The 15,128-nt window shown below is 40.8% G+C and overlaps 1 protein-coding gene across 1 annotated transcript; it reads left to right on the top strand.

Annotated features, from left to right (window-relative positions):
• The first annotated feature begins 10,251 nt into the window (after positions 1–10,251).
• LOC123483293 (myeloid-associated differentiation marker-like) lies at positions 10,252–11,151 on the top strand. Its single transcript, XM_045212968.1, has one exon. The coding sequence runs from the start codon at positions 10,252–10,254 to the stop codon at positions 11,149–11,151; it is 900 nt and encodes a 299-aa protein (XP_045068903.1).
• The last annotated feature ends 3,977 nt before the right edge of the window (positions 11,152–15,128 follow it).

Consider the following 15,128-nt stretch of genomic DNA (forward strand, 5'->3'; position numbering starts at 1 on the left):
GGGGAACGTCTGTAAAGCCTACAGGGAGAAGAGCCAACAGGTATAGAAAACATACACAGTTGCCAAAGCTATAAAATAATAAATGATATAATCAAAAAATAATTACGTAAGAAACTCAAGTGAGAGAGTGGTGTGGTGTGGTGTGGTGTGGTGTGGTGTGGTGTTGTGTCTCCCTCCCTCCCTCCCTCCCTCCCTCCCTTCCTTCCTTCCTTCCTTCCTTCCTTCCTTCCTTCCTTCCTTCCTTCCTTCCTTCCTTCCTTCCTTCCTTCCTTCCCTCCCTCCCTCCCTCCCTCCCTCCCTCCCTCCCTCCCTCCCCTCCTCCCTCCCTTCCCTCCCCTCCTCCCTCCCTCCCTCCCCTCCTCCCTTCCTTCCCCTCCTCCCTTCCTTCCTTCCCCTCCTCCCTTCCTTCCTTCCCCTCCCTCCCTTCTTCATAGTTATTGTTGATCCACAGCTTCCTATCTTCTGGACTATATTTTTGATGTTCTCAAATTATGTCTGTCTGTCTATTACTTCTCTAAAATCAATGCAGTCAACATCAGCTATTGCTAAATACTCAATGGCATCAGCTTGTGCAAGTACCATTACTTTAGAAGCTTTGATACTTAGTGGTGCCGAATTGAATTAAAATCAAATCAAACTGTATTTGTCACATGCGCCGAATACAGCAGGTTTAGATCTTAGAGCGAAACTTACAAGCTCTTTCCCAATGATGCAGAGTTAAATAAGAATATAAAATACAAGAAATAAAACACACAAGAATGAAGCTATATACATGGAGTACCAATACCATTTCAGTTGAATTGAATATCTCAACCAAGGTAGTCTGGTCTCTTATAGGGGACTGACCAGAAGTGAGGTGAGCGAAGCCACATAACCCAGGATTGAGTGGGTAACTCTAGTGATGTTTGGGCCATCTGATACAGCTGCAGTGTCCTGTGTGTGTTGACCCCTGGAGCTCCTTCCATCTGGTCAGACAACTTAACAGCTGCTGACCCCTACCTGTGTGTGTGTGTGTGTGTGTGCACTTGCCCCATCCCAGAGCAAGGTGCTGATCTGGTGTGTCATCTGATCCCTGTAACACTGTAACAGAACTCTACTGTGGACCTTCACCATACACCTTCACTAATCTGTATTCTTTAAAATACTGATCTCAGTCCAGTTGTTCTGTAGAGTTGATCCATCCTGTTTTAAAGTGCAGGGGAGACACAGATCTGTTCTGGTGTCAGTCAATCCTGTAAACATACTCTTTTGGCCCTACCTGTTTTTTGCCTTGGGCTACCCTGAGAACTGTGTCATTCAACCATTCCATAACCACAACATGACTCCACATCACTGATACAGAACCAGAGACTTAGAAACAGTATTACATAGAAACAGTATTCCGGCAACACAAATATAGGAGCCTGCAGCCTAACTGACGATTGCTCAAATATCCCCTTTCGATCTAAAGCAAGAAAGGGGATATCACCTTTAAAGTCATAAAGGGTTATTTTAAGCACATTTATGTAATGTCTCAAGCAGATCAAGTGTCATTATATCACACTGAGGTGGTTACATGAAGCACACCTATTATTGTTTGTGGTTATTGTGTTTCATTGTGTTATTGTGTGAATATAACTATTTTTGTATTCCAACTGGCTAAACATATTCTATCTAATGAGAGAGAGAATAGTTGTATGTATCACTGGAATCATTACATAGCACCAGCAGCTAAGAGTTGAATTACTTGATTCAATTAACAATTTCTGATTAAGAAGACAATGTTAGTTGCTCTCTTCACTTAGAGGGTGCCCTCTATAGACTGGAGGACTGTATGCGGAAGAATGCCCAATCCCAAATCAACCCCTCCCCTGCCCCTCAGCATTTGTAGGTCACGATGGAGCGTTTACCATATTCCTTATCCATATTCCTTATCCAAGCGCATGACAGTAGGGGTAAAGGATAGAAGCTAGTGGCTGTTTTGGGATGAGCACTACATGGATGTTCAGTTACAATGACATCCCCTATTCTATTGTACTCCCAGTCATCCCTTTGTCTAAAGCCCTGTTTGTGTTCCTGTCTTTTCAGTGAGAAAGAGTATGATTATGAAATGCAAATGGAAAACAGTGGAGCTTTTCATTAAGATACGCTACGGGAAGCAAGGTGACATCAGACAGAGCAAGGACTTTACTGCTTACTTTACAATGAACACATGCAAACACACACATACATTCACACACAACAAACACACACCTACTGAAGCCTTTGATTTGATTAAATGAAAGGTTCCTAACAAAACTAAAGACGGCGGGTTTGTGTGTGAGTCACAGGAGGCTGCTGAGGGGAGGACTGCTCATAATAATGGCCGGAAAGGAGTAAATGGAATAGCATCAAACCATATGTTTGATGTATTTGATACCATTCCACCCATTCCACTCCAGCTATTACCACGAGCCCGTCCTCCCCAATTAAGGTGCCACCAACCTCCTGTGGTGTGTGTGTATGCGTGTGTGCGTGCCTGCCTGCATTCGTGTGTGTACATGTGCACGTGTGTGTGTACCCGTGTGTTTGGGTTCACGTGTGTATATGTGTGTCATATGTGCATGCGTGTGTGTGTACGTGCACACCTGTGTGTATGTACGCGTGTGTGTGCATGTGTATGTCGTGTGTGTCGTGTGTGCTTGCGTGCGAGTGTGGGAGGTTCTGACCAAACCTGATGCTACCATGTGGTCTTATAAAGCCCGGCAACTTCAATAATGTTCTTTATGTCCGTATCGACCGAAGTAGACACAGTGTGTGTGCAAGATTGCCTCACGCGCTCACTATACACTGTGACAAAGCTTTGATGTCCCCTTCCAAAAACACACACACACGCGCCTGCTCCCAGCCCCAGCATGCAATACAATGTTGTTTGGTTTAAAGTGGAGAACAGAGGCGATTCTCTGCTTTTAAATGATTAGCTTCCTAAGTCGGCCGTAATGATATAGTTTGACTGAAGTCTGCAGTTTATTAACTGCATAAAGACGATATTATTAGTGTTAGGGAGAAGGCAATCGGCGGGCTTCACCTTTCAGCTTAGCAGCGGGAGTCTGTGGCGCTTTGATCTGAATCATTGCTAAATGTCTTTGTGCGATAGAAGGAGCCGCTGGAACCAGCACCGGGACCGGGGCCACATCAATTATTCACTCTCCTCTGCTTTTCTTTCCCTTTCTTTCCCCCTCCCTCCCTTCTTTCCTCCCTTCTTCTCTCTTTCCCCCTCTCTTTCCAAAGTGAAAAGTTGCTCATCTCTTTTTTTCTGTGTTAGTTAGGCTAGTGGGGGACAACTCCTCCTATTTCTGTGAGGTGGCTGTGTCCTTGTGGGTAGTCAGTGGTGTCCTTGTGGGTAGTCAGTGGTGTCCTTGTGGGTAGTCAGTGGTGTCCTTGTGGGTAGTCAGTGGTGCCCTTGTGGGTAGTCAGTGGTGCCCTTGTGGGTAGTCAGTGGTGCCCTTGTGGGTAGTCAGTGGTGTCCTTGTGGGTAGTCAGTGGTGCCCTTGAGGGTAGTCAGTGGTGCCCTTGTGGGTAGTCAGTGGTGTCCTTGTGGGTAGTCAGTGGTGCCCTTGGTCGTTGCTGTGTTATATCATCTATGGCCATAGATATACCCAACCGTTCAAAGGTTTGGGGAAAAGCAAATTTTTTGTCCATTAAAATAACATCAAATTGATCAGAAATACAGTGTAGACATTGTTAATATTGCAAATGGCTATTGTAGCTGGAAACGGCAGATTTTTAATGGAATATCTACATAGGCGTACAGAGGCCCATTATCAGCAACCATCAGTCCTGTGTTCCAATGGCACGTTGTGTTTGCTAATCCAAGTTTATCATTTTAAAAGGCTAATTAATCATTAGAAAACCCTTTTGCAATTATGTTAGCACAGCTGAAAACTGTTGTGCTGATTAAAGAAGCAATAAAACTGGCCTTCTTGAGACTAGTTGAGTATCTGGAGCATCAGCAATTGTGGGTTCGATTACAGGCTCAAAATGGCCAGAAACAAAGAACTTTCTTCTGAAACTCGTCAGTCTATTCTTGTTCTGAGAAATGAAGGCTATTACATGCGAGAAATTGCCAAGAAACTGAAGATCTCGTACAACGCTGTGTACTACTCCCATCACAGAACAGCGCAAACTGGCTGGCTCTAACCAGAAAATAAAAAGGAGTGGGAGGCCCCGGTGCACAACTGAGCAAGAGGACAAATACATAAGAGTGTCTAGTTTGAGAAACAGACACCTCACAGATCCTCAACTGGCAGCTTCATTAAATAGTACCCGCAAAACACCAGTCTCAACATCAACAGTGAAGAGGCGACTCCGGGATGCTGACCTTCTAGGCAGAGTTGCAAAGAAAAACCCATATCTCAGACTGGCCAATAAAAAGAAAAGATTAAGATGGGCAAAAGAACACAGACGCTGGACAGAGGAAGATTGGAAAAAAGTGTTATGGACAGACTAATCAAAGTTTGTGGTGTTCGGATCACAAAGAAGAACATTTTTGAGACGCAGACCAAATGAAAAGATGCTGGAGGAGTGCTTGATGCCATCTGTCAAGCATGGTGGAGGCAATGTGATGGTCTAGGGGTGCTTTGGTGGTGGTAAAGTGGGAGATTTGTACAGGGTAAAGGGGATCTTGAAGAAGGAAGGCTATCACTCCATGTTGCCAATTTCCTCCTACAACAGGACAATGACCCAAAGCACAGCTCCAAACTATGCAAGAACTATTTAGGGAAGAAGCAGTCAGCTGGTATTCTGTCTATAATGGAGTGGCCAGCACAGTCACCGGATCTCAACCCTATTGAGCTGTTGTGGGAGCAGCTTGACCGTATGGTACGTAAGAAGTGCCCATCAAGCCAATCCAACTTGTGGAAGGTACTTCAGGAAGCATGGGGTAAAATCTCTTCAGATTACCTCAACAAATTGACAACTAGAATGCCAAAGGTCTGCAAGGCTGTAATTGCTGCAAATTGAGGATTATTTGACCAAAGCAAAGTTTGAAGGACACAATTATTATTTCAATTAAAAATAATTATTTCTAATGTTGTCAAAGACTACATTTCCTATGCATTTTGCTATATTTCCTATTCAAAGTAATTTAATGTAAGTTTTCATGGAAAACAAGGACATTTCTAAGTGACCCCAAACTTTTGAACGGTAGTGTACATACTCAATAATGCCCTAACAATAGTAGAGAGTTAATGATATAGATCAGTCAGTGTCTATGACTCCTTATAATGCATAGCGGTCAAGGATACATACCACTGAAAACTGCAGTGCAGAAACTTGCACAGCATGATAAACAATTCTACATGACTCCTGTGAAAGCCACAGAAAGGATATGATCTACTCTCAGTCCTCTATTTGTGTCTTACATTCGGTTGCAGAAAGCCAGTGTTAATCTTTACACTTCGTAAACCCAGTTTCTCACTGGTGTCTAGCGTCTATAGTCATTGTTTGTGTTTATTGGTTACCAACCGATCACTGCACCTTACCGATCACTGCACCTGTACACAGCCCATCTGAAATTAGCCCACCCAACTACCTCATCCCTATATTGTTATTTATTTTGCTCATTTGCACCCCAGTATCTCTATTTGCACATAATCTCTTGCATATCTAGCATTCCAGTGTTAATACTATTGTAATTATTCTGCACTATAGCCTATTTATTGCCTTACCTCCATAACTTGCTACATTTGCACACACTGTATATATATTTTCTGTTGTATTTCTGACTTTATGTTTTTTACCCCATATGTAACTCTGTGTTGTTGTTTTATTGCACTACTATGCTTTATCTTGGCCAGGTCGCAGTTGTAAATGAGAACCTGTTCTCAACTGGCTTACCTGGTTAAATAAAGGTGAAATAAAAAAAATAAAAATAAAATTCCAATCAGATTTGTTATCAGAATTTTTAAACAGTTATGTGATGTTATTAATGTGATGTGTATGACATATTGATTCAAATAGACTGAATAACAATATCAAGTTGTACACAGAAACTATGATTGTCTATAATGAGTAAATTTGTACAAGCAGTGTGAGAGTTCACCTCATAGTGATACATTGGGGGTCCCTTCCAGGCCTGCGTTAGTACGGGGTCTTGCTGCGCTAGAGAGTCAGTGTAATTCATATATCTACCACATAGTGGCACTGTTACCCAAATCACCTCCTTATACACAGATAGCAGGTAAAATAGACCACTTTTAACATTGTAGATATTCAAGACCAGTCATACAACAAATGCACCTTTTTTTGTTTTACAAATTTGCCTTGAATGGCAGCTTTATAAAAATCTATCCAAACAGCCACTCAATTAATAGAAGGGTGATTTGACTAAAGTTTCTTAAAACCCAAACTGAGAATGATTCGTCCTGAGATATTCGACTCCATCCTACATAGAATGAGGGAAGTTCCATCACAACGCAGTCAGTTCAAGAAATGAATTATCATATCAATTATAAATAGAACTCATTGAAATCAATGGACAATTTCTACTTTGAAATTAAATTCCAGTACATCTAATTAGAATGTAATAAATTCATCCCCAACCTTGAAGTGCTAAAGCCTCATACAATACTTCCATACAGCGAGCTACCTTGCATTGGTAGGTGTTTCTGTTGTTTATCTGCTATTGTGTGTCTTTGTGGAGAGTGTCTTCTCTTGTCAGTAGGCCGTTTTTGAACTTGAATTGATGTATCCCGCGTTTAAATATAACACAGAAAGCAGGTTCACACCTGAAGTGACTGTGTGGGATCATCACAAGACTCTTTGTGTTCATGTACAAAGACACACACACACACGTAAACAAACGGACACACACACACACACATCATAAACAGAATACAGCAAAGGTGGAACCAAGTCACTATTATTCGAGTCACAAGCAAGTCTCAAGTCACAAGGTCCGAGTCTCGAGTCGAGTCGAGTCCCAAGTAGAACGGGTCGAGTCTCGAGTCAAGTCCAAGTTGTGCATTCTAAGAGAAAATCAAGTTGAGTCGAGTCACAAGTTTTTCCAAGTAATAACAATAATAATAATATGCCATTTAGCAGACGCTTTTATCCAAAGCGACTTACAGTCATGCGTGCATACATTTTTGTGTATGGGTGGTCCCGGGGATTGAACCTACTACCTTGGCGTTACAAGCACCGTGCTCTACCAGATGAGCTACAGAGGACCAAGTCAAGTCTCAAGTAAAGTAAAATCAAATCTATACATGCAATGACTTGTTGAACTACAAATCGAGACCTTGGGACTATAAGGTTCTATTTGACATTTTTGTCAAAAATGATTTAGTCACATATAATAGATCTTTAGATGGTTCTTCATATGTCTGTGAAGTTATATTTTTGAGAAAGTACATTTGTGAAAAAAAAAAGAAAAGCATGAAAGATGTATCTGCATAAAGTTATTTGAACTTAGCACTATAAGGTTATATCTGCAATCCAATCACAAGCCTGAACAAATACAGATGGCCCAATCAGAACACATGTCTTTGCCATCTCCCTCTAAGTATGGTTTTGGCTAGTCTACACAGCAGTAATGGCACCCAAGCAAAAAAAAACTATACATTTACATTTTAGTCATTTAGCAGACGCTCTTATCCAGAGCGACTTACAGTTAGTGAATACATTTTTTTATTTTTATACTGGCCCCCCGTGGGAAACGAACCCACAACCCTGGCGTTGCAAACGCCATGCTCTATCAACTGAGCTACATCCCTGCCGGCCATTCCCTCCCCTACCCTGGGCCAATTGTGCGCCGCCCATGAGTCTCCCGGTCGCGGCCGGCTGCGACAGAGCCTGGATTCGAACCAGGATCGCTAGTGGCACAGTTAGCACTGCGATGCAGTGCCTTAGACCACTGCGCCACTCAGTCAGAAATCTTAAAGTAAATGATGTCACATCGTTGTTCAGTGATGACAGTAATTTGTCTGATGATCATAATACATTTCTTGATGTAATTGATGATGTGTTCTGACTCTATTTTGGTAAAATAGTGTTATTCTATCATTTATGTATTCAAATAGCTAGTCTTCTTAAAAACTGAACATATCTAATACACACGCATACATCATGAACAGCATACACGGACGCATACACACACAGACAAATAAACAAATGTACACACACACACTAACAAACACACACACATAAACTTACAAGCATACTCAGACCCACTTACTCACAAACACCCAAATAAACACATGCATATGCTGAAAAACAGATGATATATACTTTGTACACACACACACACACACATGCTGTATACTCATTTATCTGCACACCTCAAGCACACATACAAGTGTTGTCAAATGAAAGAGGAGCTGAGATATTCTTCTCTACCTCAGGTACCACTTTCCCGAGGACTGTGTAGAATCAAATGTTCCACATATAGCTCCTCTGAAAAGCACTTCAATCAAATGATCTACGACATCCTCCAATTGTCAATGGGCCTTGGCTTGCATTAGGCTTACCCAGCTGTAAATCCAGACCTGATATATAATAGATAGAATCAAACACCATGTAAACAACATTCAGTTCACACTGACCATATTTATGCCTCCATAAACGGGGTCAAAGGGAGTGTGTGTGTATGTGTGTGTGTGTGTGTGTGTGTGTGTGTGTGTGTTTGCATGCATGCATGCATGCATATGTGTGTTTTAGTAATACATTATTTACAGTAACCAGAAACAAATTGTTCGCCATAATTCTAGAAAAGGGAACAACATGACATGAGAACTGTATCAGGGAGAAAGATAGTGACGTTAACGACGATGTTATTGCGGTCACCTGCAGCCACCTACACTATGAGACTGAGAGTGCACTGCTGCAACCATAACAGGAAGTGGAGCCAGTGAAGTGAAGAGGTGGGCGGAGATAGCGGGGTGGCGGAGAAGAATGGGGGTATACAACTTGGTCTCAGAGCATTTCTTATTATTCTCTATGTAAATCCGAGACACTCCATTTAGTATGATATGTTACGTTTCGTATGGTATGTATTTATTTGTGGATGTCCTTCACCCATTTCGTATGATATGTTACGAATTTCAATTCATATTATAAGTTACCAATTTTGCAAAAAGGTACAATATGTTACGTATTCGCTAAATTAATGATATGTTACGAATTCTAGCTAGGTGGCTAGTTGGCTAACGTTAGCTAGCTGGCTAACGTTAGCTTGGCTAGGGGTTAGGGATTAGGTTAAAGGGTTAGGGGAAGGGTTAAGCTTAGGGGAAGAGTTAGCTAACATTTTACATTTTAGTCATTTAGCAGACGCTCTTATCCAGAGCGACTTACAGGAGCAATTAGGGTTAAGTGCCTTGCTCAAGAGCACATCGACAGATTTCTCACCTAGTCGGCTCGGGGATTAGAACCAGCGACCTTTCGATTACTGGCACACAGCTCTTAACCACTAAGCTACCTGCCGCCCCCACCTAACATGATAAGTAGTTGTAAAGTAGCTAAAAAGTGGTAAGCAGTTGAAAAGTTGCTAATTAGCTAAAATGTTAAAGTTGTCCATGTTGAGATTTGAACCTTTGAATTGCTAGACGTTCGCGTTATACGCCCACCCATCCTCCTCGACCAACCACCCTACTTTCGTTTTTTGCCTTATGTAACCATACCAAACGTAATATATCATACTAATTTGAGTGTCCCGGCTATATGTTTACTATGTTACGTCTAGTCTATGAGACCAGGCTGGGGTAAAGGAAGCAAGGGATAGAAGAGGTCTAGTTTTAATCGGGTTTGCATTGTGAAAGGTATAGGTGGTACAGGACAGAGTGAAGATGACCGCTGGCTCATGCGCTGGACTGTCTGTTTATGTGATTTTTGGGGCCTTTCATGTTCTAGTTCCGGAGGGTTCTTTCCTGGATTTGGAGTTAGCAGAAATGAGAAATGTACAAGGGTTGTCATCTGATTGAAAGAGCTCTACAAGACAGCGTTCTTCGATTTTTTTTCTCAGTTGTTGGGAAATATTTTTGTGAGTTGACTCTATCTTGGTGCAGTACATTGTCCTGGTTAAGGTTGTTGACATCCTTGCAGAAGGTGGAAGCAAATTTCAGTTTTAACCTAAATTAACTTGAATTTGAGCTTGTCCAAACTGAGGTTTGGAGATGTATTAGAGGAAGCAAGACACCTCTTTGTTGCTCTACAGCAAAGCCCGTTACAACATTATAAACCTCTGTCTACAGCCTTTTTGGACTTTCTCATTTTGGACTTTGTTTGGGAACCACCACCATGCCTGTAATTGTACTGGAGGCCAGTGATCTGACCAGCCCTCTATCGCTGGTGCGTATGTGGGCTCTCCTCTCCGGTTGCCTTACCTTCAGCCTGGTAGCCTCACTGGTTCCCTCGGAGCTGACCTCTGACACCCACCTGCCCTCCTTCAGGATCCTCTGCATGTTCACCTGGTGCCTCTTCTTTATCCTCACCCTCCTAATCCAAGTGATCAACATCATCCAGTTCCACAGCCTGTTCCCCATCTCCTGGAAGAACCTGACCATGACTGTGGCGGCTCTCGCCGCCCTCATGACCCTCAGCGCCTCGGTCACCTTCCCCTGGGCGGTCATGGGTCATGAAGGTGTCTGGCCCCGTCCTATCGCCGCCTCCTTGGTGTCGTGTCTCACCTTCCTGGCCTATGCAACCGAGGCCTTCCTCATCCGCACCCAGACCCAGGACCAGAAGGGCTACATGGCCAGCATGCCCGGCCTGCTCAAGGTGCTCCAGCTCTGGGGAGGATGTGAGATGATCGTCCTGATAGTGGAGCAGGTCCGTGGAGCTTTGGTAGCTGTAGGTTGGCAGCTATGGGTGTCTGGGGCGGTGTATGCCCTCTGTCTCCTAATGTCCCTGGGTACAGTGATGGTGGTTCTAGGGGACTGTGCTGGGCGATGCCCCCTGCCCTTTGACCGCCTGCTGGCCGGCTTCAGTCTGACAGGGGTGCTTCTCTATGTGGTCGCCACCATACTGTGTTTTACCAGAGTCCTGCAGCTACGGAACCGCGGCCTAGACCTCACAGATGGGAAAACTGGGCCCACCGTGGTGATCATGGAAACGGTGATGGCCAGCATTACTCTGCTAGCCTACACAGTGGACCTGGCCTTCTCTATCAAACTGCTGCGGGATAGGAGTCATGCCTGAAGAATACACGCCTGGATAGTTGACCTTCAGAACACATAACATGTACATTATGGATATTACCATAGTCATAGTTTACTATAGGAAAAGGGGACACAGTTATGCTTTTGTCGAAGTCCATGAAATGTTAAGTTCTGTTGATGTCAATTTTATATTGATTCTAATCAGGGCCTTGAAAAATGAAAAACTAATGTCATAGATATTTTCATGTACAGTATCATGTGCACAGTGTTGGGGAGTAGTTCCAGTACATGTAATTTAACTACATTTTGCAGTAGCTTGGTGGTAGTTTAACTAAATTCAAATCTTTGTAGTGTTTTTAGTAGTCAATTACTTGTTTGCCATGTAGTGGTGTAGTTATTACTGCAACTGGGTGGTACCACCAATTCAGTACCTTTTTGAGATTGTTTAACTCGGTGAAAAAAAACCTGTTTGATTTCAACTAATTTTAACATTCTGTCATAAAGAGCACATGTAAAAATAAAGGAAAACTTATTTTTTGGGTTATCTCAAGAGGTTTTAAATAAGAAAAAATATTATAGTAAATGCCTATTAAGTGCCAAATAAAGTAACAGGGTTGACTGTAACAGTGTTAGCGATTTCATCTTAAATCAGCCATAAATCAAATCAAATCCATTTTTATGTGACATGCGCCGAACACAACAGGTGTAGACCTTACCGTGAAATGCTAACTTACAAGCCCTTAATCAACAATGCAGTTTTAAGAAAATAGAGTTATGAAAATATTTACTAAATAAACTAAAGTAAAAAATTATTTGTGACAGAGGGAATAGAAGCTTGTTGTGTGCAACATGTAGGGACAATTGAACGCAAGCGTCACCCAAAAAAATGAAAGTGTTAAAACATTTCTAGCCTATCTATGGGTAACCGGGTTGACATGTTAGGCTCGACCCAATCAGTTTTCCACCACAAAACACCAGAAAATGGCCAAAAAGAGTAGAACCAGCCCACCTGCTTTTACAGAGGTTACTTTCTAAATGTAATCCTTTACAGTTACTAGTTACCTGTCCAAAATTGTAATCAGTAACTTAACTTTTGGATTACCTTAACTCAGTAACATAATCTGATTACTTTCAGTTACTTTTGGATTACTTTCCCCTTAAGATGCATTAGAAGAAGACAAAAATGATCCATCAAATGCATTTTGTGTGTCATCATTGTGGTCTCTGACTTGTGATCGGACTCGCTCAGGTGGAACAAATTTATGCTGCATTCGTAACCAAGTGGGAAGTGCGAATTTACCACATACGACTTGGAAAAATCCACTTTAACGACCCTCCAACTGGTCATTACTAGTCTATCATCCTGAGCTCCCACTTCTTTCACCTGCTGACTTCTGACGTCACTTACTAATGAAATGACCTTGATAGCAGCATTTTCTGCAGTTAAATGCAACAAAACATTATTTATAAAATAGCAATCTATTAATATAGTTTTGAACACTGTGATTTGTTTACAAGCATGATAGCTGTACTTTTAGTGTATTAGTTTACGCAGCTTGTTGGCCATTAGTCAATCAGCGTTTCTCAATGAGATCAAAGGACATGAATGCATCCAACTGGTATTTACGACTTCACAACTGGTAAATTCCTACCTCCCACTTGGTTACGAAAGCAGCATTAAACTTGCACCTTTTTTCAATGCTGAATTGAATGTCATTGAGAAAAAAGAAAGTGTCAAAGTATTTTTTTTCTGCCAACATCCTTTCTGAATTTAAAAGTAATCCAACAAATAAGTATCTGTAATCTGATTACAATGTTTCTGCTGGTAGCGTAACCGATTACAGAAATAAATAAAAAATCAGATTACATGTTACTACCCAACCCTGCTTTAACACTATTATTTGACTATTAGATGTTCAATGTTTCTTTAGTAAAAAAATATTTCAAAAGGAATAGTTTAACCATATTAAAATGAGAGTTCAGTTCATGTATCAGGGTTGACCTTAAAATGAGGCACAGATTCCTTAAAACAAATCACTAATCACATGAAATAAATAATAATCTTCAGCAATGACTGTCAAAGCAACAAAATTACTAGGGCTTTACAATGATAGTGAATACTTTGATATATGTTGGGGTTAAGTGAGTTAAAATATTATTGGAAGTCACAGAGGGTGCATGGAGGGACATTTCAAAAGGCACTTTAGCAAATCTTTATTCAAATAAAAAATCTGAATGATTGAATTCTCCATGTGGTCTATATTAAAGGGAACTTCACTGAATAGAAGTGGGTTTAAAAATCAATATTGGTGCACAATTTCTACTTAAAATATCAAAAGGCACTCATTTCGTGGAACAACCTAACTACCTACTACATTTCCTACATTAAAAAAATGATTTTGCAAAAAAAGCAAAAAATAATAACTCAATATTAGGATGGTGTTCCTAATGTTTTGTATACTCAGTGTATATTTGTATACTCAGTGTAGCTTTACTTTAGCTCTTGCATTGTGAAGTAATTGGTAACTTGGCAAACTATTTTTATATTCTTAGATTTGTAAAATGAAGTTGAAATAATCACATCATTTTCATGTATTGAAACTGGTATAATACAAATTGATTTGGCTGATCCTGAGACATACACATATACATAAGAAGACAGTTGAAGTGTAAAGTAATATCTCATTTAATAGTGAGTGGGGCTTGATGGACTTGAGAGGCAGTGAGGACTTATTAAGGGAATAAATGAAAACAATAGACTAAAGTTACATTTATTCTGTGTCACAACTCATTACCATAACACCATTGGTGAAGTTGGTAGGCAGACAAACGTCATCACACTGCAGATTTGAGATACTGTGCCAACTGCCATGTTTCCATCTGAGCAGAATTATCTTTCATCTTGTCTGCATGCAAGGGGCTTAGTGATTTAATTTAGAATACTTTGAGTTTGTAGCTTACCTTGCTTGTGGTTCTGTCTTTGAGATATGAAAGATACAGAGTTAAGAAGGAAGTGATTTAATTGATTAAAGACATCTTGAACAAGTAAGGTGTGGTGCAGAGTTGTTTCTCAATGCTCTTTGTTTATTTTTGGTATAGCCTAGCATTCTGTAAGACTTTGAATAGAGTCTGTGACGAATCTAAACATAGTCTAAATGTCATTTGTAAAGAGTAAAAATGTGCATTAAATGTAATGTAGCTAGATTCCAGAGATTATTTTCTGTAGTGGTTACAAAGATGTCCCAAATGTATTGGGAGAGTAGCAACAGTTATAAGTCATTAACACTAGATGGCGATGCTTTCATTGCCATGCAAGCCTTTATGCAAATCAGTGAAGTCTACTTCAAACTAATTGCACTTTTCTCAACCAAGGACAATCTCAAACTGTGTGAAAGTCATACAATGGGCACAGCTTTCAGGAGGTGGTGAAAAAAATCTAACTGTGATTTAAATTACCTTGATGGTATTCAATACCGCATCAATGTCAGGGCCATCAGCAGGTTTAAAATAATAATAAATCGAAGATAGAATCCCATTATATTATATAAGAACAAGCAATTCCCACACAAGTTATGTATATTTTTCCAATGGATTCAATGACACAAATAATAATCTACTCTTTGAAATCAAGAGAATCACTGATGCATCATTTCAAGTGAATGCTGTGCATTTAGTGTGCATGTTACTGTGTTTGATGGCTAGATAGTCAAGAACAATTTTACTTATTTTTTGTAGAATTATGAGACAATCCACAGTGGAAAGACAAAGACCGAAGTTACAAAGTGTATCTGTGTGCTCTAACTGTGCTCCAGTTATAACCTACAAAGGCCTATGTCATTTTCATTGAACATTTTTCGTAACCTTTTTATTTGTGACATCTATTTCAAGTCCATTTTATAGGCCTAAAATAAAAAATAAAAACAATCCCATAATTTCTGTATAATCAATCCCCGAACGCGCGAGCGCTCGGGTTGATGATCCTACTTATCGACTTTGATTACTCTAGCCTTGGGAGAC

Source organism: Coregonus clupeaformis, unplaced genomic scaffold, assembly GCF_020615455.1.
Source record: "Coregonus clupeaformis isolate EN_2021a unplaced genomic scaffold, ASM2061545v1 scaf0066, whole genome shotgun sequence".
Classification (NCBI taxonomy): domain Eukaryota; kingdom Metazoa; phylum Chordata; class Actinopteri; order Salmoniformes; family Salmonidae; genus Coregonus; species Coregonus clupeaformis.